The sequence below is a fragment of the Hylobates moloch genome, unplaced genomic scaffold, assembly GCF_009828535.3.
Source record: "Hylobates moloch isolate HMO894 unplaced genomic scaffold, HMol_V3 SCAFFOLD_23, whole genome shotgun sequence".
NCBI lineage: Eukaryota > Metazoa > Chordata > Mammalia > Primates > Hylobatidae > Hylobates > Hylobates moloch.
The window spans coordinates 27,794,976-27,821,330 of record NW_026652298.1 but is presented as its reverse complement, the minus strand read 5'-3'; the positions used below and the strand labels follow the sequence as shown (position 1 = coordinate 27,821,330).

The following is a 26,355-nucleotide window of genomic DNA, read 5'->3' as shown; positions in this document are numbered from 1 at the left end:
GTCTCGCTATGTTCCCCTGCCTGGTCTCAACTCCTGGCCTCAAGCAATCCACCTCCCTGGCCTCCCAAAGTGCTAGGATTATAGGCATGAGCCACCATGCCCAGCCTTATTTATTTATTTTTAATTAACAACTAAAAATTATATATATTGATATGTACAACATGTTTTGAAATATGTATACACTGTAAGATGGCTAAATTAGGCTAAAATATCCATTACCTAACATACTCACTTTTTGCAGCGAAAACACTTAAAACCCACTCTTCTGGTAATTTTCAAGTTTACAATACACTGTTAGTAACTACAGTCACCATGCTGTATAACAGACCTGTTGAATTTATTCCTACTAACTGAAATTTTGTGTCATTTTACCAATATCTCCCCAATCCTCCCCGCACCCCTTATATTTCAAGAAATGGAAAACAATACATGCTGGGCACTTACTAAGTTCTAGGAACTATCAAAGTCCTTTCACATCTCATACGATCCTTATAACCTCGACGGAAGATTATACGCTTTGGCTATGTCTTCATCCAAATCTTATCTTGAGTTGTAACTCTCACAATTCCCACATGTTGTAGGAGGAACATGATGGAAGGTGATTGAATTATGGGGGTGGGTCTTTCCTGTACTGTTCTTTTGACAGTGAATGAGTCTCACGAGATCTGATGCTTTTAAAAACGGGAGGTTCCCTGCACAAGCTCTCTTGTCTGCTGCCATGTTAAGATGTGCCTTTTACCTTCCATCATGATTGTGAGGCCTCCCCAGTCACATGGAACTGTAAGTCCAATAAACCTCTTTCTTTTGTAAATTGTCCAGTCTCAGGTATGTCTATCAGCAGCATGAAAATGGACTAATACAATAAATTGGTACTGGGACGAGGGGGCTGCTGAAAAGCTATCAAAAAACGTGGAAGTGACTTTGAAACTGGGTAACAGGCAGAGGCCAGAACAGTTTGGAGGGCTCAGAAGAAGACAGAAAAATGTGGGAAAGTTTGGAACTCCCTAGAGACTTGAATGGTTTTGACCAAAATGCTGATAATGATATGGATAATGAAATCAAAGCCGAGATGGTCTCAGATGGAGATGAGGAACTTTTTGGGAACTGGAGCAAAGGTGACTCTTCTTATGTTTTAGCAGACACTGGCAGCATTTTGCCCTTGCCCTAGAGATTTGTAGAACTTGGAGCTTGAGAAAAATAATTGAGGGTGTCTGGCAGAAGAAATTTGTAAGCAGCAAAGCATTCAAGAGGTGACTTGAGTGCTGTTAAAGGCATTCAGTTTTATGAGGGAAGTACAGCATAAAAGTTTGGAAAATTTGCAACCTGACAATGCGATAGAAAAGAAAATCCTGGCTGGGCATGGTGGCTCATGCCTGTAATCCCAGCACTTTGGGAAGCCAAGGTGGGCAGATCATGAGGTCAGGAGTTCGAGAAGAGCCTGACCAACATGGTGAAATCTCATCTCTACTAAAAGTACAAAAATTAGCTGGGCGTGGTGGCGCACGCCTGTAATCCCAGCTACTCAGGAGGCTGAGGCAGGAGAATCACTTGAACCCAGGAGGCGGAGGTTGCAGTGAGCCGAGATTGCGCCACTGCACTCCAGGCTGGGCAACAGAGCGAGACTCCAACTCAAAAAAAAAAAAAGAAAAGAAAAGAAAAGAAAATCCCGTTTTCTGAGGAGAAATTAAGCTGGCTGCAGAAATTTGCATAAGTAACGAGCAGCCACAGACAATGGGGAAAATGTCCCCAGGGCATGTCAGAGGTCTTCAAGGCAGGCCCTCCCATCACAGACCTGGAAGTTTAGGAGGAAAAAATGGTTTCATGGGCCAGGCCCAGGGGCCCTCTGCTGTGTGCAGTCTAGGGGCTTGGTGCCCTGCATCCCAGCTGCTCCAGCCGTGACTAAAAGTGGCCAAGGTACAGCTCGGGCTGTTGTTTCAGAGGGTGGAAGCCCTAGACCTTGGCAGCTTCCATGCAGCATTGAGCCTGCGGGCGCACAGAAGTCAAGAATTGAGGTTTGGGGACCTCTACCTAGATTTCAGAAGCTGTATGGACATGCCTGGATGCCCAGGAAGAAGTCTGCTGCAGGGGTAGGGCCCTCATGGAGAACTTCTGCTAGGGTAGTGCAGAAGGGAAATGTGGGGTCAGAGCCCCCACACACAGTCCCTACTGGGGCACCACCTAGTGGAGCTGTGAGAAGACGGCCACTGTCCTTCAGACCCCAGAATGGTAGATCCACCAACAGCTTGCACCATGCATCTGGAAAAGCCACAGACACTCAATGCTAGCACATGAAAGGAGCTAGGAGGGAGGTTGTAACCCCGCAAAGCCACAGGAGCAGAGCTGCCAAAGACCATGGGAACTCGCCTCCTGCATCAGCGTAATCTCAACATGAGACATGGAGTCAAAGGAGATCATTTTGGAGCTTTAAGATTTGACTGCCCTGCTGGATTTCAGACTTGCGTAACTTGCCCGAGATCACACAGGTGATAAGAGCCTGTAGCCAATTACTCCCATTTGGAATGGCTGTATTTACCCATAGCCTGTACCCCCATTGTATCTAGGAAGTAACTAACTTGCTTGTGATTTTACAGGCTCATAGGCGGAAGGGAGACTTGCCTTGACTCAAATGAGAGTTTGGACTGTGGACTTTTAAGTTAATGCTGAAATAAGACTTTGGGGGACCGTTGGGAAGGCATGATTGGTTTTGAATTGTGAGGACATGAGATTTGGGAGGGGCCAAGGGTGGAATTATATGGTTTGGCTGTGTCCCCACCCAAATCTCATCTTGAATTTTAACTCCCACAATTCCCACATGTCATGGGAGGATCCAGTGGGAGGTGACAGAATTATGGGGCAGGTCTTTCCTGCATTGTTCTCATGATAGTGAATGAATCTCAAAAGATCTGATGGTTTTAAAAATGGGAGTTTCCCTGCACAAGCTCTCTTCTCTTGTCTGCTGCCACATGAGATGTGGCTTTCACCTTCTGCCACGACTGTGAGGCCTCCCCAGTCCAATAAACCTCTTTATTTTGTAAATTGCCCTCAGTTATGTCTTTATTAGCAGCATGAAAATGGACCAATACAGAATGTGAATCATTTTATCCCCATTTTACAGAGGAGAAAACATTTGTCCAAGAGCATATCATTCCTTGTCTCATCAGTAGCTCAGAAAGACCATAAAGCAGTGTCATTCCAGGAAGGCCTAGATTTCCAGCGCAACCCTGTTCAGATTCAAAACAAGGAAGCAGTCCTGTAGAGTAAATTGCAGGCATCTAGCTCATCTTTTCACATTCCACTGCTTACTGAAAATGGCCAAAAAAGAGACCTGCTTATTATTCCTCTTTCTAAGAACTGAGGTAAACAGAAAACAACCTTCCCAAAAACCTTCATAAAAGGGTCAAGGTGTCTTGACAATACCGAAGACAGTTAACAAAACATAAGGCAAACGTCTGATTTTGTGCTTTCTGTCGTACAATAAAAAGCAAACGCAGAGAATATCTTTAGCTCTTAGATTTTATATCTGGATTTGACCAAAGGATCTTAACATTAAGTCTGGTTTTCAATGCATTGATTAAAACTGACCAAGGTTATAAAAGGAGGTAAATCATTTCCTGACGAGAGAGCCTGCAATATAAACAGAGTGCATTCCACACAGGCTGTCATTAGCAGTGGCGTGATCCTGATTTCCATGGCTCAATTCTCTCATGACTTTCCTCCTGATTCCAAAAAAGCAAGGACTATGGGAGGTGCCCAGGCCATGAAAAAGACAAAATGGCACCATGCAAAACCCTCATGGAACATTCTTTTAGACCAGTATGGCTTAAAAAAACACCTCATATCACATTCAGTCTTTGCATACTGCTTAAACAACAGTGGTCTCAGGATGTCCTCAATAGTTGACTTGATAAAGCTTCCCAAAATGGCATAACTGATGCTACTAAATGCTAATTTAGAATAATGCAGAAATAAGTGAAGTTTATTTCCCCTCGAGGTTTACTTTTCAAATGTTAAGTCTGGTGAGAGCAAAATAAAATATTGTTTGCATATGTGGGCAGTTTAACGTCCACCCAAATTTATGTTAGGAGTATGCATGTTTGGTAAAGGTTACATTTAGAAAAGACTGGTGTCAAAATAAATTAATATTCAGAAAATCTTGCATATTTTTCTAAAATCATCAGCTTGAGATAATGTTGGGGGCAACTACCAAACGTTTTTCTACAAGGGTAACCATGAAAAATGACAAAAATCAAGGTTCAATATCCTAAATCACCTGCAAGTAACTAAAAACAAGGTCAGTATTAACACAGAAAGAGATGTCAAAAGAAGCAATTGTTTTTCCTTCTTTTTTCCTTTTGGTCTCCTGTTCCCAGACGCAAGTGATCCTCCTGCCTCAGCCTCCCGAGTAGCTGGGACTACAGGTGTGTGCCCCTACACCCGGCTAATTTTTGTATTTTTTGTAGAGATTGGGTTTTGCCACATTGTACAGGCTGCTCTCAAAATCCTGGGCTCAAGCAACCATCCTTCCTCACCTTCACAAAGTGGTGGGATTACAGGCATGAGCCATGGCACCCAGTCCAGAAAACCCACACTTTACCTACTTAGTTACATTTATTTATTTATTTTTGAGATGGAGTCTCACTCTTGTTGCCCAGGCTGGAACGCAGTGGTGCAATCTCAGCTCACTGCAACCTCTGCCTCCTGGGGTCAAGCAATTCTCCTGCCTCAGCACCCCCAGTAGCTGGGATTACAGGCACCCATCAACACACCCGGCTAATTTTTGCATTTTTAGTAGAGACAGGGTTTCGCCATGTTGGCCAGGCTGGTCTTGAACTCCTGACCTCAGGTGATCCGCCCGCCTCAGCCTCCCAAAGTGCTGGGATTACAGACATGGGCCAACGCATCTGGCCATAAAACCCACTTTCTAAGTGGGTTCAGAATGAATGTCTATACTTAACCAAGTTATTCCAATAAAAAATAATAAAAACAGGTCATGCATGGTGGCTCACACCTGTAATCCCAGCACTTTGGGAGGCCAAGGCAGGTGGATCACCTGAGGTCAGGAGTTTGAGACCAGCCTGGCCAACATGGCGAAACCCTGTCTCTACTAAAAATACAAAACTTAGCAGGGCATGGTGGTACGAGCCTGTAGTCCCAGCTACTCAGGAGGCTGAGGCAGGAGAATCGCTTGAACCTAGGAGGTGGAGGTTGCAGTGAGCTGAGATCACGCCACTGCACTCCAGCCTAGGTGACAGAGCGAGACTCCTTCTCACAAAAAAAAAAAAAAAAAAGTAATAAAAATAGTTCTTGGCTAGGCGCGGTGACTCAAGCCTGTAACCCCAGCACTTTGGGAGGCAGAGGCGGGTGGATCACCTGAGGTCAGGAGTTCGAGATCAGCCTGACCAACATGGAGAAACCCCGTCTCTACTAAAAATACAAAAAAATTGCCGGGCATGGTGGCACTTGCCTATAATCCCAGCTACTCGGGAAGCTGAGACAGGAGCATCACTTGAACCTGGGAGGCAGAGGTTGTGGTGAGCCGAGATCACGCCATTGCACTCGAGCCCGGGCAACAAGAGCGAAACAACATCTCAAAAAAGAAAGAAAGAAAGAAAAAAAAAAAACAGTTCTTATTTTGTATTTCAAATCTTGCAGGAATATTTTTCCTTCAATGATGAAGAAAATATTCTTCCTTTACAGATTGGAAAAAAATAGACCAAAAAATCACAAAAGGATTCCCGAATCCCACCTCCTATTCAACTATTCTTGGTATGCATCTAGGTTTTACAAAAAAATTCTGAGTGGACAGATGTCCCAATTTAAAATAAAGCTATATATTTACTGTCTAGTTCTTTTCCTGCACAGTAAGCAATATTAGATTGATCTAGAAATACAGAAAGTCTCAGCTAGCTTTTTTTTTCTTTTTTTTTTTGAGAGGGGGTCTCACTCTGTTGCCCAGGCTGGAGTGCAGTGGTGTGATCTTGGCTCACTGCAGCTTCCACCTCCTGGTTTCAAGCGATTCTCCTGCCTTAGCCTCCTGAATAGCTGGGAATACAGGGTAATTTTTGTACTTTTAGTACAGACCGGGTTTCACCATGCTGGCCAGGCTGGTCTCGAACTCCTGATCTCAAGTGATTTGCCTGCCTCATTCTCCCAAAGTGCTGGGATTACAGGCGTGAGCCACCATACCCAGCCCAGCTAAGCTTTTTAATCAAAGTTTATTTTGACTGCTCTGCATGTTGGTCACATACATGACTGATAAACTAGATGCAGCTCACATCTAACCCAGTTTGTATCCAACATCTGATTTTATAAGGAGCTGACTTTAGTGGAGAAGCAGGATTACTGTTTTAATGTGTAAATATTTACAAATGACTACTCAGGAGACTGAGGTGGGAGGATTGCTTGAGCTCAGGAGGCAGAGGCTGCAGTGAGCCGAGATCACGCCACTGCAGTCCAGCCTGGAAAAAAGAGCAAGACCCTGCCTCAAAAAAAAAATAATAATAATACAAATGAGTCAACATCTCTCAGTTGAAAAATACTGCAGAACAATGAATGTAACATCAAGTACATAAAAATGTAAGGGAACAATCATAATTGGACCTATATTTAGCTGGCCACGGTGCTTCACACCTGTAATTCCAGCACTTTGGGAGGCTGAGGTGGGCAGATAACCTGAGGTCGGGGAGTTTGAGGGCAGCCTATTCAGCATGGTGAAACCCCATCTCTACTAAAAATATAAAAATTAGCCAGGCGTGGTGGTACATGCCTGTAGTTCCAGCTACTCCAGAGGCTGCAGCAGGAGGATTGCTTGAACCCAGGAGGCAGACAGTGCAGTGAGCTGAGATTGTGCCACTGCACTCCACACTCCAGCCTGGGTGACAGAGTGAGACACCATCTAAAAAAAAAAAAGAACTATATTTAACATCAATCACCTGTGGGTTCCATGGTCTATGGCATAGGCTACATTTCCAAAGACAAACACTGCCCCCAAAAATAAAAGAACTAAGAAAATCATGTTTTCTACAGGCGCCCGCCACCGCGCTGGCTAATTTTTTGTATTTTTAGTAGAGACAGGGTTTCAACGTGTTAGCCAGGATGGTCTCGATCTCCTGACCTCATGATCTGCCTGCCTCAGCCTCCCAAAGTGGGGGGATTACACGCATGAGCCACCGCACCTGGCCAGGAAATTTTTTTTTTTTCGAGACAGAGTTTTGCTGTGTTGCCCAGGCTGGAGTGCAGTGGTGCAATCTCAGCTCACTGCAACCTCTGCCTCCTGGGTTAAAGCAATTCTCCCACTACAGCCTCCGGAGTAGCTGGGATTACAGGCACCTGCCACCACGCATGGCTAATTTTTGTATTTTTAACAGAGACGAGGTTTCACCATGTTGGCCAGGCTGGCCTCGAACTCCTGACCTCAAGCGCTCTGCCCACCTCAGCCTCCCAAAGTGCTGGGATTACAGGCATGAGCCACCACACCCAGCCCCTCATAGGAAATTTAAATGCCAGAACTACCAGTTATTTTTCTTGGAAGAGATGCACTACGTCTAGCAATGTTCTCTTTTTTTTTTTTAAGCCTATATTTTTAATACATTTGTTCCCCAAAAGGTCAATTTCTACTTTCAAAAAACATGTGAGTCACTCGAGATGAAAAATATTTTATCTAAAAATGTGCTATAGCTCCCAATAACTCCAAACTGACATCCCAAGATATGAGGCTGTTCCACAGTGAGAGAACTTAGAAACTGGAACTCTCTGATTACTTACTTGTTAAAAAAAGGTTCAATGAGTTTTGATCTGGCAGACACATGAATTTTTGGAGGGCTGAGAAAAGAACCTAATGAAGAAAAGAAGAGAGGTATTATTATTCATTGTCACACAGACCAAGCCTGAAAGTTCAGACCAAAACAGATTTAAATTAACAGCATGGTTCAACAAGGGTGAAGGTATTCTTTTTTTTGAGTCAGAGTTTCACTCTTGTTGCCCAGGCTGGAGTGCAATGGCGCAATCTTGGCTCACTGCAACTTCCACCTCCCAGATTCAAGTGATTCTCCTGCCTCAGCCTCCCGAGGACCAGGGATTACAGACATGCGCCACCATGCCCAGCTAATTTTGTATTTTTAGTGGAGACAGGGTTTCTCCATGTTAGTCAGGCTGGTCTCAAACTCCTAACCTCAGGTGATCCGCCCACCTTGGCCTCCTAAAGTGCTGGGATTATAGGAGTGAGCCACCGCGCTCGGCCTGTGAAAGGTATTCTTAAGGACCAAATACCATACCACAGGAAGTGTCAGTGGTTTTTCTTGCAGATTTCCTCTTCCCCTCATCTCCTCCCACTCCTACCTCAAAACCCTCCCACTTCTTTTTTTTTTTTTTTTTTTTTTTTGGGGCCGGGGTTTTCCTTTCTCCCCCCGGGGGGGGTGGGGGGGGGGGGTCGCGGCCCCTCCGGGCCCCCCTCCCGGGTTCACGCCATTCTCCTGCCTCAGCCTCTCTGAGTAGCTGGGACCACAGGCGCCCGCCACCACGCCCGGCTAATTTTTTGTATTTTTAGTAGAGACGAGGTTTCACCGTGGTCTCGATCTCCTGACCTCGTGATCCGCCCGCCTCGGCCTCCCAAAGTGCTGGGATTACAAGCGCGAGCCACCGCGCCCGGCCCCCACTTCTAACTGGGTGAGTGGATCCCAAGGAAAAGGTAGTGCTATAGGTTCAATGTTTGTGTCCCCCTAAAATTCATATGTTGAAGCCTCCCCAATACAATGGTATTTGGAAGTGAGACCTTTGGGAGGTAATTAGGTCATGAGGGAATTAGTGCCCTTATAACGAGGGTCAGGAGGCTGGGTGCGGTGGCTCAAGCCTATAATTCCAGCACTTTGGGAGGCTGAGGTAGAAGGATCACTTGAGCCCAGAAATTCTAGATCAGCCTGGTTAACATAGCAAGACCCTGTCTCTATAAAAAAATTAAAAAGTTAGCCAGGCACAGTGATGCACACCAGTAGTCCCAGCTACTTGGGAGGCTAAGGTGGGAGGATCTCTTGAGCCAAGGAGTTCAGGGTTGCAGTAAGCTATGATTGTACCACTGTACTTCCAGCCTGGGTGACACAGTGAAACCCTGACTCTTAAAAAAAAGAAGAGGCAGCACAGCTTCTGCTCTCTCTGCTCTCCACCATGTAAGGACACGAGAAGGCAGCCATCTGCAAACCAGGAAGTGGGCTCTCACCAGATACTAGGTCTGCTGGCAACTGGGTCTTGGACTTTCCAGCCTCCTGAACATGAGAAATAAATGTCTGTTGTTTAAGCCCCACAGTCTACAGTAATTTATTACAGCAGCCTAAGCCAGGAGACAGGTAAGATCCACCCTAGATCACTGCGTGTTTGACTGAAACACATGTAATGCATACCTAGGTAATTGGCCATGGAGATGAAGCACAGCCCTGTGATGTAGGCATCATAGCCCGCCTCGTGGAGTTGTTCGGAGGCTGTGTCATAACTTGGAAAACCTTCGGCACTTTCTAAGAAAAAAAGGAAAAAGTTCTCCTCAAAACAAAGACTAGTAAGCACATTGCCCTACCAATCCAAATTGCATTCGTATATGTTGAGAAATATCCTAAATAGGCAGAAAAAAAGCTAGCAGAAAAAAAGCTATCTATTCCTTAATTCTCTCTATATAAGACCTTAAAATACAAGATAAGAGAGTCACTGAAAAGGAGGGCTTTGGTCTAGGATACAGAAATGCCTCAGTTACATTACAAAGGACTCAGCCATGGGCTTTCTCATCCCACACTGGTGGGTGCTATTTATGATCATCCATAACTCACTCTAGGACAATTATTCCTCTTCTGCTTGCTTTCTAAGGCCATGAAAAGGATATTCTTCCCTTATACAAGATGGTCACATCAGGACACAATAGATGATTCAGAGTAAAGATTAAGAGCGTGGGCTCTAGAGTCACACTGAGTTTGAATCTCTGCTCCACCACTTATTTGCTGTATGACCTTGGGCAAGTCACTTCATCCCTAAGCTTCCAGTTTTGTAAAATGGAGATGATAATCAAACCTTCTTCAAAAGGTTATTGTTAGGATCAGATGAGATAATATAAGTTAAACTCTTACCTAGTGCTTGGTACAATGGTAAGTGCTCAAAAACTGCTATCTATCAATACCTTAGGCAACCCTCCCCCAAAAAGAGAAGACTGCAATTCAATATCGACAGCTCCAACTCACTACTATCCTCTACTATGTTCCCAAGCTTAGAGATCGAAAGGTGACAGCACAACCAACTCCAAAAATAAATCGAACTTGCTATAACAGCTGGCCTTGGATCATGGAGCCACTCTACAGCAAAGACCGCTTTATATACAATATGGTTCTTTTGTGACATTGATAAATACAGATGCGACCAGATAAACTCTAACAGGAATGACCTGCTTTAGACTGATTCTCTACCAGATACCACTATTTTATATGGAAATAATAACATAAAACCATAACTCATAAATAATTATATCCTAGAACCATTCTGGAAATTAATGTCAGGAAGGTTACTATAACACAGAATCAAAAGCACAAATGGAAATTAACAATGAAAAGGCTGTAACTGTTTTTATGTCAATACAATGCTCTTTAAGCAAGAATTCTTTAACTCCGTAGTCAATATTAGACTTGATGCCTTTAAAAAAAGCCTTTTGGCCGGGCACGGTGGCTCACACCTGTAATTCCAGCACTTCGGGAGGCTGAGGTGGGTGGATCACAAGGTCAGGAGTTCAAGACCAGCCTGGCCCTAATGGTGAAACCCCGTCTCTACCAAATATACAAAAATTTGCCGGGTGTGGTGGCGGGTGCCTGTAATCCCAGCTACTCAGGAGGTTGAGGCAGGAGAATCGCTTGAACCCGGGAGGTGGAGGCTGTGGTGAGCCAATATCGTGCCACTGCACTCCAGCCTGGGTGACAGAGTAAGACTCCGTCTAAAAAAAAAAAAGCCTTTTAACATGGTAGCCACCTAAGTAATATCTTCCACTCCATCATCAACTGAGACACATTCTTTCCAAAATCAATTATTTCCATTATATTGTTATAGAAAAGGTCTAAGTTTTCTCCCCCAATAGCCCCACCACCACTTTTCTTAATTCCTTTCTTGGACTATTACCCAGAAAGAGGCAAATAACTGTAATCTTGGCTGCTTTAATACCTTGCATTATCAATTTCTAAACTATTAGTCCTATTATCCATGTCTTTAGAAGTTTTCAGGCTATAGCTAATGGCTCGCTAATCACCGTATCAACAGCACAATCAGGTTAACAGGGACCAAGGAAGTAGCACCTGGAAGGCTCTCCACATACCTTGGTGGTGGCCCGAGGTGGCAAAACACCTCCATCTCATCTCCCTACTTCTGGTTTTCCTCAGTGCTGCTGTTTCTACTCTTTAAACCAGCTGAAAAGGAGGCAGGGTGGGGACTTGCCTTAATCTCGTCTGTAAATCCAGTTCTCGGGCTTTTCTGAGATGGAAAATATATTTTTTACTCTACCCCTGGTGATTAATCACTAGCTCTTTGTCTCTGCTTAAATAATGTACGAAAGAACAGAAGAGCACATCAAGTTTTAGGAGAATTCCATATATTAGAAAATAAAAGCCTTGAAGCTTTAATTGCTAAAATTCTCAAAGAATGGCTACCCAACTCCATTAACATAAAACAGATGTAGAATTAAAAGACCATCTTTATTCAAAAAACAATAATTCAACACAAGCCATGTCCAAGTGAATTCAGCCAAAATCTATAAATGAACAATACGGTTTCCAGAGCCATTCTGCTTTTCTTCTACAATATACATCAATAATTATTACAAAGAGTTTGGAAGGTTTCCGGTTTGTTTAATATTCTTACCAACTTTAGGAGGGTTGAAAGGTGTCTCTTTTAACCGCTTTTCCAATTCCGCAAGGGATGTGTTGTTAATGATATCCTGCAAACCAGGAAGCAAAGAATTATGAGATTTCATCATCTCAGTACAATATATTAAAGAGATTCACTAACCCAAAAAAAAAAAAAGACAGCATCTAGTACTGCCTCCTTGTGTTCTTTAAAGAAACACAGAAGTCTTCGTTTTTTTCAATGTGAAAGAGAACCAGCTAGTTTAACTTTTATAATATACAAAGTATAACCAAATGAACAAAGATCTTTACAGATGCATTAAATACCTCCAAACCTTTTGCCAGAAGGCTACATTGTTCTGGCATTCATTTCACTCAGTAATATGCAGTCACTTTATAAAGTAGCAAATGAATAATACCTTAAAAGGTTGTGTGCTGGCCATCAATTTAGTATCCAAGAGTCTAAAAAGAATTTTTAACAAGGTAAACAAAATGTATATTAATGTTTAAAATGTCTTTTACTCAAATACGTAAGCTACTTAAAATACTTAATACATAAAAAACATACTTAAAACATAAAATATTTAATACAGAAAATACTTAAACACAGACAAACGAATTAAACACATCGGCCATTCTGAACCCAGCACCAGCATCCCTGCTACGTTGGAGTAGGTACTCAGTCCCATCATCAGCGACTTCATTGAGCAACTGCAGGAGAGTCCACACTTGGAGTACAAGTTCTAGACCCACCTGGATCCTTAGACAGCCTGGGCTCCATCAATCTCAAGGGTGAGTCAAATACTCTCATATGGTTTTACGTGGTTCAAATACTGCTGCCGGTCTACCATTCCCAAACTGCTACCATCTACTCCTACTCCTCAGGTTTGTAAACTATAAATTCTTCTGGAGGGCCAAAATCTGCAATCAGTACTTTCATGCTATTGTTTTTAATTCTTATTATTCTATTTCAGAGATCAGAAATACCAAAAGGGGAGGGTGGGGAGAAACCCACATGAAAACTCTATTTCTCTATTTTTTTTCATATAAATGTGAACAGAGTGGGTAACAGGACAGAAATAAGCCCAGCTGAAAGAGAAACTGCTCGAACGCCACGCCTATCCCTCTTCAACGGGTCCTAAAACACAAACACTTGTTCTGTGGGCTCCACATGGCTGACCTGTGACGTCTCAGAGATATGTGACATGTGACCTATCAGAACAAGGGGGCAATAATAACTGGAAAACACCAACAGGAAAAGGCACTGACTTGAAGTGGATGGAAAAAAAAATCTCCAGCCAGACGGACAGTTCTTGACTGACTCTTGAACACTCTCAACTGGACACTTCAATAGTTACAAGGTACATCCTACATGCAAGACAGACAAGAGCCATCTCAAGGAGGCTTCACCAGTTCTTCAGACAGCAAGATGAGGGATAAGAAAAAAGGAGTCGCTGTCTACTTTCACTCTCAGTTCAAACTGTGATTTTTCGACAACAAAACCAATAATAAATTATAAAAGCAAGCCATCACAACATTGGAGACATTAAATAAGTTCCAAGTTTATATGAACATGATCTAATGGTTTTAACAAATTACTATATACCTATTTGTATTGTGTATGTCACAATGACTCTTTTTTCTTTTTTGAGACAGGATCTCATTCTGTCACCCAGGCTGGAGTATAGTAGCACTATTATGGCTCACCGCAACCTGGACCTCCTGGTTCAAGCAATTCACCCACTTCAGCCTCCTGAGTAGCTGGACCACATGTATCCCACCATACCCAGCTAATTTTTTATTTTTTGTAGAGATGTGGTTTCACTATGTTGCCCAGGCTGGTTCTGAACTCCCTAGGCTCAAGTGATCCTCCCACCTCAGTCTCCCAAAGTGGTGGGATTATAGGTGTGAGCCACCGTGCCCAGCGACTTTTTTAAATGAAAGACAAATCCTCAAAGAAAGCTTACCTGGGGAAAACACATGTTGTCATCTCTTTAAACTCACTTAAGTCCTAAAGAACAAGAGAAGGACTTGTTACAATTTTCCTAAAACACTCACAGCATTAAAAAACATGTAAACAGCTCAAATTCCATAGCTGTCTTCTCAAATAAGCTGTTGGAGCCCTTAAGCTAAACTACAAAACCCATTTCTAGTTAACAAGTACAAAAAAAAAAAAATAAAACACCTTCCCAATTTCCTCACTCATTGGGAACCATATAACCTGATAACTAACTTCTGCATAACCAAAACAACAAATTTAAGGATTTAATAGTTGAAATTGGGAAGGGGCAGGGGGTCCAATAAAATGTTAAAAACTACCTATTTGAGACGCCTGTAATAAATCCAGAAACTTCCAGTTATAGCTAACAGGCTGCGATCTACCACACAAATTTATCATAACAGTGAGACAAGTAGAGTCATTTAAATTAAATGGTTTATACAGGAAATGGGCATACTGTAAACTAGCTCAGACCTTTCCTGAGATCACCTTTGAAATGTTAGTAAAAATGGCCTTGGAAACACAGGCCTTTCAATACACACATGATTCCTGTTTCAACTCCAGAAAATTGCTCAAGTGGCTCGAATAGCAAGTGCCTAGATTAGACAATTCATTTCTCAAGTTTATTTTGATCAGGAAGTCTAGAGCTGAAATGAGAGTCCTCTAATTTTGAATTAACTCATTTACATACATAATTGCCATGCTAGACTGAGTAGTCATACTCCTACCCTTTGTAAACTACACTTCTCTTCAATGTTATTCATGCTTCATGGGAAACTGCTGTTTCCAATTAGCTTTTCAAGCCTGTAAATACAGACTGTATTTAGCTAGCCTGAGATATTTACCAGCTTTTCAAAGGCTATAAATTAATGGGCAAAGCATGAACAGGCGGTTTCAATGCAAAGTCAAAAAATGCAATAATGATGTTTGTAATCTCTCAATACCACTAGAAAGCTTTACAAGCAAGGAACAAGGAGAATTACAGCCACCTCCAGGGCCAACATATAGCACAGTTCTAGACCAATGTCTTCTAAAAGTTCATGCTCAAGTATCAAGATAGTTCATAAGAAAACACTCTCCCCTAAAAGGCAACTCCAAAATGTGGATTATTTAGTGTCCTTTTAAATGCAAATTTTGATACCAGTGCATGTAAAAGTTCTACCTTTTTATCGAGTCAGGGTCTCACTATGTTGCCCAGACTAGCCTTGAACTCCTGGACTCAAGCAATTCTCCTGTAACAGCCTCTCAAGTAGCAGGCACTGCAGGTATGCACCACCACACCCAGCCTTCTAATTTATTAGGCTTTCTAATTTCTTCTCATCACTTCTTCTAAAGGTAGATGGAAAAAAACAAAACAAAACATAACATTTTCTTTCTCTGACAATGCCAGACCATAAATAAGTTAAGTAACTTACCAGGTAGCCTTAGTAATAAAGTGAGGGATAAAACTGCTTATCCTAACCCACTTACTACTCTACAACGAATCACTTGCTCCTTCTACCAAAATTTAATTCAAGACCACTTTCATTCCACTTAACGTTCATTAACTGCTTACATACAATGTGTTCCATTAGGCCATTCATTAACTGCTTACACGCAACGTGTTATGTTACACACTTACACAACAAAATGGCTACACCCCTTGTCCAAGGAGCTAACCACCTAGAAGGGGGTTATGCCGTATAATACAAGACAAAATTTATGTAACATAGAGAGGTACAATGTTCTGTGGGAGTTGAGAGAAAGGAAAGATCACCTCTTGGGCAAGGTAGCAGACAACAAAAACTTCATGGAGAAGGCAAAAGCTGCACCACGGAAAGCTAAGGGAAAGTTGTGAACAACAAATATTGAGAACAACAAGAGAAAATCCAAGTTGGAAGAAATTAAACAAAGCACCTCTTAGGGAACAAATAAGTCAGTCTTGGAAAAAGGAGAGTAACAAGTGATTAGACTACACAGAAAGGTTGGGCTGGATCACAGAAAGCCCTTATGCAGGGGTGAAAACAGTTAACTGCCTAGAAAACAGAGTGTGGGATTAATTTAGAATTTTAAGCAGGGTCAGTGACAGGAACGGAGCCATACATCAGAAGATTACAAAACTGGCAGTCGGGAGATACTTCATTCGTTAAATCGGTATTTAATGCCAGCTAGTGCCAAGCTCTATTCAGTATTCAAAACACCTAGAAGCACAGAATTAAATACATTTTCCTCTTGCCTTGCTGATAACTTCATTGCTTTAAAGATTAAAAAGGGCTGGGCGCGGTGGCTCATTCCTGTAATCCCAGCACTTTGGAAGGCCCAGCGGGTGGATCACTTGAGGCCAGAAGTTCGAGACCAGCCTAGCAAGCATGGTGAAATCCCATCTCTACTAAAAAAAAAAAAATACAAAAATTAGCCGGATGTGGTGGCGTACACCTGTAATCCCAGCTACTCGGGAGACTGAGACATGAGAATCACTTGAACCTGTGAGAGGGGGGTTGCAGTGAGCCAAAATCACACCACTGCACTCCGGCCTGGCGACAGTGACACTCTGTCTCAAAAAAACAAATGAACAGGCTGGGCATGGTGGCTCACACCTGTAATCCCAGAGCTTTGGGAGGCCAAAGCAGGTGGATCACCTGAAGTCAGGCTTCAAGACCAGCCTGGACAACATGGTGAAACTCCATCTCTACTGAAAATATAAAAATGAGCTGGGCATGGTGGCAGATGCCTGTAATCCCAGCTACTCGGGAGGCTAAGGCAGGAGAATCACTTGGATCCAGTCGGCAGAGGTTGCACTGAGTCAAGATCACGCCACTGCACTCCACCCTGGGCCACAGAGCAGAACTCTGTCTCAAAATTAAATAAATAAATAAATAATAAAGGTCGGAAAGTCAAGAGAGGAGCTGCTACTTTGATCTACTTGGCCAATAAGAAGTGGGTGATCTAGCCAGGTGCCGTAGCTCACATCTATAACCTTAGCACTTTGGGAGACCGAGGTGGGCAGACCTCTCTTGAACACAGGAGTTCGAGACCAGCCTGGGCAAATGGTGAGATCCTGTCTCTACAAAACTTACACAACAATTAGTGAGGCGTGGTGGCATGTGCCTTGGGTCCCAGCTACTCGAGAGGCTGAGGTAGGAGTATCACTTGAGCCCAGGGAGTTGAGGCTGCAGTGAGCCATGATGGCACCACTGCACTCCAGTCTGGGTGACAGAGTGAGACACTCTCTCAAAAAAGAAAAAAAAAATGGCCAGGCATAATGGCTCAAGCCTGTAATCACAACACTTTGGGAGGCCCAGGAGGCGGATCACCTAAGGTCAGGAATTCAAGACTGGCCTGGCCAACATGACAAAATCCCGTCTCTACTAAAAATACAAAAATTAGCCAGGCATGGTGGCAGGCACTTGTTAATTCTAGCTACTCAGGAGGCTGAGGCAGGAGAATCACTTGAACCCAGGAGACAGAGGTTGCAGTGGGCCAAGACTGCACCACTGCACTCCAGCCTAGGTGACAGAGTAAGACTCCATCTCAAAAAAAAGGTGCAAAAGTGAAGAAAAAAGAAAAAAAAAAAACAGCAGTGGAATGACACAAAATAAACATTAGCTCATTAGACTTAAGAAATGCAAATCCAGGCCAAGCGCAGTGGCTCATACCTGTTATCCCAGTACTTTGGGAGGTGGAGGCGGGTGGATCCCCTGAGGTCCGGAGTTCAAGACCAGCCTGGCCAACATGGTGAAACCCCATCTCTACTAAAAATACAAAAATTAGCCAGGCATGGTGGCGGGCGCCTGTAATCCCAGCTACTCGGGGGGCTGAGTCAGGAGAACTGCTTGAACACAGGAGGCCGAGATCACACCACTCCACTCCAGCCTAGGTGACAGGCTGAGACTCCATCTCAAAAAAAAAAAAAGTGGGAAAGAGAAGAGAAAAAAAAAAAAACAGAAGTGTGGTGAGTGACATTTAGATCATTAGACTTAAGAAATGCCAATCCAGGCCAGATGCGGTGGCTCACACCTGTAATCCCAGAACTTTGGGAGGCGGAGGCGGGTGGATCACCTGAGATGAGGTGTTCGAGACCAACCAGGCCAACATGGTGAAACCCTATCTCTACTAAACATACAAAAATTAGCCGGGCGTGGTAGCAGGAATCTGTAATCCCAGCTCCTCAGGAGGCTGAGGCAGGAGAGTCGCTTGAACCCAGGAAGCAGAGGTTGCAGTGAGCAGAGATCACACCACTGCACTCCAGCCTGGGCCACAGAACGAGACCCAGTCTCAAAAAAACAAAAAACAAAACAAAACAAAAGAAATGCAATTCCATACCTTTTACACTTGTTTTGAGACCCACAACTATGAAGTCTTTGAGTCCTAAAAGGTGTTAAAAGGTAATAGAGCTGTCATAAAAAGTGATGACAACCTAAATTTTCAGAAATACAAGGGGAGCAACTGACCCACGCATGACGTCTGTATTGTACTTTTTTAAAGGAGGGTAATCAAAATGCTGACGGAAGAATGGGACCCAAGAAATGTGAAGTAACTGAAGGTTTACAGATGTATAAGTGAGACTGAACTCTCAAGCAGGTGTCTTCCAATCTAGAACTAACAAAATATTAATCTTTTAGCTGGGCGTGGTAGTGCACACCTGTAGTTTTACCTATTCGGGAGGCTGAGGCAGGAGGACTGCTTGAGCCCAGCACCTTGAGATCAGCCTGGGCAACAGAGTGAGACCTAGTCTCTATTTTATTAAAAAGATATGGGGAAGGCTGGGCTCACGCCTGTAATTCCAGCACTCTGGGAGGCCAAGGCAGGCAGATCATGAGGCCAGGAGATCGAGACCATCCTGGCCAACATGGTGAAACCCCATCTCCACTAAAAATACAAAAAAATTAGCAGGGCGTGGTGGTGCACACCTGTAGTCCCAGCTACTCGGGAGGCTGAGGCCAGGGAAACACTTGAACCTGGGAGGTGGACATTGCAATGAGCCGAGATTGCACCACTGCACTCCAGCCTGGCAACAGAGTAAGACTCCAACTCTTAAAAAAAAAAAAAAAGATACGAGGAAAAAAATTATTAAAAAAAAAGATTAGTCCAGTCAGTGGAATACTATGGTCCATAGGCCAAATACAGCCCACCAATTATTTTTTAAATAAAGTTTTATTGCAACACGGCTATGCCAATTTGTTTACGTATTCTATGGCATCTGGGGGCTACAATGACAGAGCTGAGAGTTGTGACAGAAACTATGCAGCCTGGAAAGCTGAAAATATTTTACTATCTGGCCTTTTATAGAAAACATGCCAACTTTTATTTTAAAGGATGGGCTGAAGGTTGAAGGGGGACAGGAAATGCTGCCTGGAATTTGCTAAACTCCAAGATGAGAAATAAGGCTGCTTGCAACAAAAATAAAAAGAATCAGCTGGGCACGGTGGCTCACATCTGTAATCCCAGCACTTTGGGAGGCTGAGGTGGGCAGATCATGAGGTCAGGAGATTGAGACCATCACGGCCAACACGGGGAAACCCTGTCTCTATTAAAAATACAAAAAAACTAACTGGGCATGGTGGCATGCACCTATAGTCCCAGCTACTCGGGAGGCCGAGGCAGGAGAATCACTTGAACCCAGGAGGCGGACGTTGCAGGGAGCTGAGATCATGCCACTGCACTCCAGCCTGGTGAAAGAGTGAGACTCCATCTCGAAAAAAAAAAAAAAGAATCCAGATGTGAGAGAGGGCATGGAGATAAAATCATCAGAATTCTGGAAATGACCAGATCTGGAGACAGAGCAAGAGTCAAAACTGATGCTAAAAACAGGGTTGGTAACTGGGCATCACTTACAGTAATGGGATGAGGAGAAAGAAGTGGTTTGGAGACAGTAAGAAAGAAAAGAAGTACAAGTTAAGTATCTCATTTGAACCACGTCAATTCAAAACAACACTTAGTCTAGGGGCTATCCAGGTAGGGATGTCTGGAGTCCAGCATGAAATGTATACCTGGATCTGAAGAGAGACCACAGCTGGGGATAAAGACGTTGGTGTCTACAGCTGAAGCTGTAAAGTGAGTGAGATCACTAAAAGACAAAAAAGATGAAGAGGAAGTAAAAGAGTGGAGCACAGAGTGGCGAGGGACAAGTAATGTGAGGCCACGCACACCGTATGGAACAGAAGAGGGAGAGCCAGAAGGGGAACCAAAGCAGCTTGTGCTTTGGTCAACCAAGGCAACTTGGCTCAAAGACTGAAAAATGCACTACTGAGGTCAGCAGAGAATCTAAGGGAAGCAGCCTAGCAAGGGCGATCAAGAATTCTGTAGGACTGGACCCACTTCAGCTGCCACCACTTACCTTCAATGGCCCTGCTATGTCTAATTTTAGCAGGACCAAACTAGCAGCCCACACCTGTGGCCTGGGAATCCCTGCCCAGCACTAAATGAGCAAACCACTGGCATTAAGACGACGAAACAAATGTTTAATCTTCCTCTGGCAATGGCAGTGACTGAAGATCCCTTAATAAAAAAGCTTGTGGCCAGGCGCGGTGGCTCAGGCCTGTAATCCCAGCACTGTGGGAGGCCAAGGCAGGCGGATCACGAGGTCAGGGGTTCGAAACCAACCTGGCCAACATGGTGAAACCCCGTCTCTACTAAAAATACAAGAAGTAGCTGGGCATGGTGATGGGTGCCTGTAATCCCAGCTACTCAGGAGGCTGAGGCAGGAGACTCGCTTGAACCCGAGAGGTGGAGGTTGCAGCAAGCCAAGATTGCGCCACTGTACTCCTGGGCAACAGAGTGAGAGTATATCTTAAGGAAAAGAAAAATGTGCAACTGAGTGCATAAGATTCTCTCTGGGAACATGCTGCATACAAGGAAATGGCACCCAAGTAGAGGACAGTTTCTCAGTTAAAAGCATCATAATAATATTTTTTCAGATAAAAAGAATCCTGCTAATACTGAACACAGACCGACAGGTCACTTACCGCAGGCAGAGGGCAGTAGAACTGATGAACTGTGTGCATGACATCCAAGAGCATATTGTGTCCAATAACAAGTTTTCCCTAAAGAAAGTCAAGGTTAGAAAAAAGACTTCTACATTCAAAATTATACTGGGGTTTGAGAATGTATAGTTCAGATTCCAAGAGGACTTTGTGCTAAACTTGCTTTCCACACTAAAAAAAAAAAAAAAAAGTACAAATAAGCAAATTTGGGCTGGCTTCATTCCTCCTCCATTTTGGAATGTTAAATCCAGAAGGCAAAGTGAAAGCTCCAAATGACTTTGATGTCATTGATCTTTTTCTTGAATTTTTATTAATTATGCCACTCTCATGAATCAGAAGTAGTAAAATTTTGATTGAAAAGTTTTTTTAAAAGTAAAATCTGGGCCGGGCGCGGTGGCTCACAACTGTTATCCTAGCACTTTGGGAGGTCAAGGCGGGCGGATCACCGCCTCCCAAAATGGGTGGATCACACTTGGGAGGTCAAGGCGGGTGGATCAGTAGCTCGAGACCAGCCTGGCCAACATGGCGAAATCCCATCTCTACTAAAAATAGAAAAATTAGCCAGGTGTGGTGGTGCATGCCTATAAGTCCAGCTACCCAGGAGGCTGAGACAGGGGAATCGTTGGAGCCTGAGAGGCAGAGGCTGCAGTGAGCCAAGATTGTACCACTGCACTCCGGCCTGGGCAACAGAGTGAGACCCCATCTCAAAAAAAAAAAAAAAAAGTAAAATCTGAAAGCGTTGACTCCCTTAACTGTCAAATAATTTGGGAACAAAACCAAACACAAATTTTAGGGCTGTATCCTTTAAAACAACCCACTTATTTTAAAAGATACATTCATACCAATGCTAAAAGGTAAAAATAACTAATTTCTAACTATATTAAACAGAATTACATTTCCTATATCATTATGTCAAAATTCATGGGGCATGTTCTTAAATACATATCCATTAAAAGTCACTGCCTTTCAGCCAACTGAAATACAATACACGTGCTGGCAGCCCTCTTCGTGCAATGGGCAGTGTGTCTGTCTCACACTATATGTGCAACAAATTAGTCCATTTTGACAAAAATTAAATTTCCAAAATGGAACATAAATTTAGATTTAGCCAGCCAGGTGACACCATTTTTAACATAAAACATCAGGGGCCGGGTGCAGTGGCTCACACCTGCTAATCCCAGCACTTTGGGAGGCCAAGGCAGGCGGATCACCTGAGGTCAGGAGTTTGAGAACAGCCTGCCCAACATGGCAAAACCCTGTCTCTACTAAAAACACAAAAAATTAGCTGGGTATGGTGGCAGATGCCTGTAATCTCAGCAACTCGGGAGGCTGAGGCAGAAGAATGGCTTGAACCCAGGAGGTGGAGGTTGCAGTGAACTGAGATTGCACCACTGCACTCCAGCCTGGGCGACAGTCAGACTCTGTCTTAAAAAAAAAAAAAAAAAAAAATCAGGTTACCACGATGGAGCTTTTACTATGTCCCAAAGGACCTTCAGTGTAACACTGCTTGATTCATGGGACTACACATTAATTATCTGAAATAACCCTACACAAAATCTCCCAAATCTAACAGAGAAGCTGTCCTTTTGGCTCATTATTGGTGTACGTTCTGAATACCTACGCTACGCTAAAATAATGAGCATTGATTGAAACCACAGAAAAGATGTGTAGGCAACCCCAAATGGAATGCAAACAGTAAGAAATGAACCAAACTATATTATAAATGACTACCATAACCACACTGAAGGTTAAGAAGAAACTAACTTGGAAAAGAGCATCTTGACTAGATACTGCAAGGCTAAAAACAAAAGGAATTGCACATAAATCATAAATGTTATAATTTCATCAATAAATGTACTTCCCGCAAGGTATGGGTTAGTAGTTCTGAAGCTACTTTATGTGTATACCAGGTTTAAACAAATAAACATAATGGAAGTAATGGGAACTGGATTTCTCACTGTTGAGAAAGAAGGCACAAATAAGAAAAGAGAGGAAGCTAAAAATAAGTCATGTGGTATTGTACTGGAATCTGAGGTATCAGTATAAAGGCATGCATACACCCATGCACGCACACACACAAACACACACACACACTTATTTATTTATTTAGAGACAGGGTCTCGCTCTGTTGCCCAGGCTGTAGTGCAATGGCACCATCATGGCTCACTGTAGCCTCGAACTCCCATGCTCAAGCAATCCTCCCACCTCAGCCTCCCCTACAGCTGGGACCACAGGCATGTGCCACCACTCCTGGCTAATTTTTTAATTTTTTTTTTTTTTAAATGCAGTCTTGCTCTGTTGCCCAGGCTGAAGTGCAGTGGCACAACCTCAGCTCACTGCAACCTCCGCCTTCCAGGTTCAAGAGATTGTCCTGCCTCAGCCTCCTGAGTAGCTGGGATTACAGGTGGCACCACCACACCAGCTAATTTTTGTATTTTTAGTAGAGATGGGGTTTTACCATGTTGGCCAGGCTGGTCTCAAACTCCTGACCTCATGTGATCTGCCCGCCTTGGCCTCTCAAAGTGCTGGGATTACAGGCATGAGCCACCACACCCAGCCAATTTTTACATTTTTTGTAGAGAGGGGGTCTCCCATGTTGCCCAGGCTGGTCTTGAACTACCGGCCTGAAGCAGTCCTCCCACCTTGACCTCCTTAAGTGTGGGATTACAGGGTTGAGCCATCATGCCCAGCTACATACACATTTATATAGATCCACACACACATACATATGCAGAGAGACATAGAAATATAGCTGTGTGTGTACATGCCTAGGTCTACATACATAACGGTTCTTAGTTCTATCCAGTGAGAGGGCTTAGAAGCAATAATATCACAGCAGTAACCTAGGGCCAGATCTTGGTTTCTAAACATCATTCCCCATTAAAAGGAACCAGAGCTCCGTGGAGAAGTCATTCATTCCATAGCTGAGCCAGAGAAACTACAAGAATACTAGAAAGCAAGGAAGTGCTCAGAGAAGGATGGGGGGCTCGTTCAGAGGGCACAGGAGCCAAGTCAAAGAAGCTCCAATGGCCAAAGGTGGTACAATTTAAGCAACAAAGTAAACAGTAAAAATACTAGATAATAATCTGTAGAATAAAAAAAAATCCCTGAGTCCATACTCATATACATAAAAACAATTAAATAAACAAGAGAAAGGGCTGGGTGTGGTGGCTCGTGCCTATAATCCAAAAACTTTGGGAGGCTGAGGCGGGGGAGACTGCTTGAGCCTAAGAGTTCAAGACTGCCCTGGACAACACAGGAAGACCCCCTCTCCACAAAAAATATATATATAAAATTAGCCACGTGTGGTAGCGCATGCCTGTAGTCCCATCTACTCGGGAAGCTAGGGAGGGAGGATCGCTTGAGCCAAGGAGGTGGTGGCTGCAGTGAGCCAGGGTACTCCCAGCCTGGGGAACAGAGACAGACTGTGTCTCAAAATTAAATAAATACATAAATAAACAGGGGAAAAGGACATTTTTTCTTTCCTTTTTTTTTTTTTTGTGACGGGGTCTCAACTTTGTCACCACGCTAGAGTGCAATCATGCAATCTCAGGTTACTGTAACCTCTACCTCCTAGGTTCAAGTGATTCTCCTGCCTCAGCCTCCCAGGTAGCTGGGATTACAGGTGTGTGCCACCACGCCCAGCTAATTTTTGTATTTTTAGTAGAGATGGGATTTCACCATGTTGGTTAGGCTGGTGTGGAACTCTTGACCTCCAGTGATCCACCCGCCTTAGCCTCCCAAAGTACTTGGATTACAGGTGTGAGCCACCATGCCCAGCCCATTTTTTTCTTTATAGAAGAATTCCAAGAATAAATGTAGAAAGGATGAAGGAAATATAAACTTGCCATTAGAATACCACAGTAATAACTGCTGCAGGCAAGATATGCTGATAGATGATAATATTGTAGGTAAAGTTTGAGGGAAAACAGGATTTTCATGGTCTCAAAGTATCTCCCCCAAGATATTCATAAACTATAAAGTTAAACTATATAGTTAATTTAACTGTAATTTAATGATATAGTTAACTTATTAACTATAAAGTTAATTTCACAGAACACAAATCCAGCCGACACCACCTTAACCAAGTGATCAAGATCAACATCATGGGCGGGGCACGGTGGCTCACGCCTGTAATCCCAGCATTTTGGGAGGCCAAGGCAGGCAGATCACGAGGTCAGGAGATCAAGACCATCCTGGCTAACATCGTGAAACCCCCTCTCTACTAAAAATACAAAAAAATTAGCCTGGTGTGGTGGCGGGCGACTGTAGTCCCAGCTACTGGGGAGGCTGAGGCAGAAGAATGGCGTGAACCCAGGAGGCGGAGCTTGCAGTACGCCAAGATCATGCCACTGCACTCCAGCCTGGGCAACACAGCGAGACTCCGTCTCAAAAAAGAAAAAAAAAAAAAATTGATCAACATCATGAACCATCATTTCCGCAGTATTCTTGCCAAACTATATATCCTCAGATCAGTCATGAAAAATGTGAGAGAAATTCCACCTGGGGGACTTCTGACAAAACAGCAATCAATACCATTCAAAAGTATCCAAGTTATAGGGCCAAGCATGGTGGCTCACGCCTGTAAATCCAGTATCTTGGGAGGCTGAAGGAGGCAGATAACTTGAGGTCAGGAGTTCGAGACCAGCCTGGCCAACGTGGTGAAAGTCCGTCTCAACTAAAAATACAGAAATTAGCCAGGCGTGGTAGCAGGTGCCCGTAATCCCAGCTACTTGGGAGGCTGAGGCAGACTTGCTTGAACGTGGGAGGCGGAGGTTGTGGTAAGCCAGGATCACGCCACTGCACTCCAGCAGGACAATAGAGCAAGACTCCAGCTCAAAAAATATATATATATATATATATATTTAAGGTATGGGATTTAAGCATCTTATTTTACTTTAGTCAACTTTCATTCAAGACTCAAAAATTTTAAATCTCCGGATCACTAATAAACAGGGCTTTTTTGTAGTATGCTTTGGGATGTTGACTACCAACGGTCAGCAACATGTTATGAATATTCTGTAGAAGAAAGATGTCAGAGAAAAGAAAACAAGTACAGCAAGCTAAGGTATCTGAATGTGTATAAGGCAAACAACTGTCCAATCTTGGAAAAGCTGACTGAACTATCATGATGGCTACAAAAGAGCTCAAAAACAACTGATGTTCTGTATCTCTGAATTTTAGGGCCCGCCTCAATCAAAACCACCACTTATCTGAAGTCTGCTGGCTAGGTGTGCACAAAATGAGCAAATGGAACCAGAAACTCAACTCTGCTTTTCTGGATGCCTATAATCTCAGCCACTGCTGAAGAGGCTTACAGCTTTGTTTCTCTCCAGATCTTTCCAACTTTCTATTCGACTTTAATCGCCCCACTTACTTGAGCAAGAGAAGTCCTCGTGAGCCAACCCTCTTCTTTTACAAGGCTCTGCAAACCTCTGTTTATCCCGGAATGAGGATGGCGGGGGCCTTCCCTACAGCGCCCCTGTGTTTACAAGCCTGCAGCTGGCAGTGAGACAGCATGAAACTTTGAGAGGGTTTC

The 26,355-nt window shown here is 43.5% G+C and overlaps 1 protein-coding gene across 2 annotated transcripts in view; it reads right to left on the bottom strand.

Annotated features, from left to right (window-relative positions):
- PARN (poly(A)-specific ribonuclease) overlaps window positions 1-26,355 on the bottom strand; it is a 197,371-nt gene that overhangs the window by 139,084 nt on the left and 31,932 nt on the right. The window contains exons 13-18 of one of the 2 annotated variants that reach the window (XM_032144568.2): window positions 20,799-20,876; window positions 13,823-13,866; window positions 12,275-12,317; window positions 11,872-11,947; window positions 9,393-9,503; window positions 7,765-7,834 (exon numbers count right to left, since the gene is read on the bottom strand). In XM_032144568.2, coding sequence (XP_032000459.1) covers window positions 7,765-7,834; window positions 9,393-9,503; window positions 11,872-11,947; window positions 12,275-12,317; window positions 13,823-13,866; window positions 20,799-20,876 — 422 coding nt within the window. The remainder of the gene's footprint in view (window positions 1-7,764; window positions 7,835-9,392; window positions 9,504-11,871; window positions 11,948-12,274; window positions 12,318-13,822; window positions 13,867-20,798; window positions 20,877-26,355) is intronic. The other variant, XM_032144569.2, reaches the window with a different exon arrangement.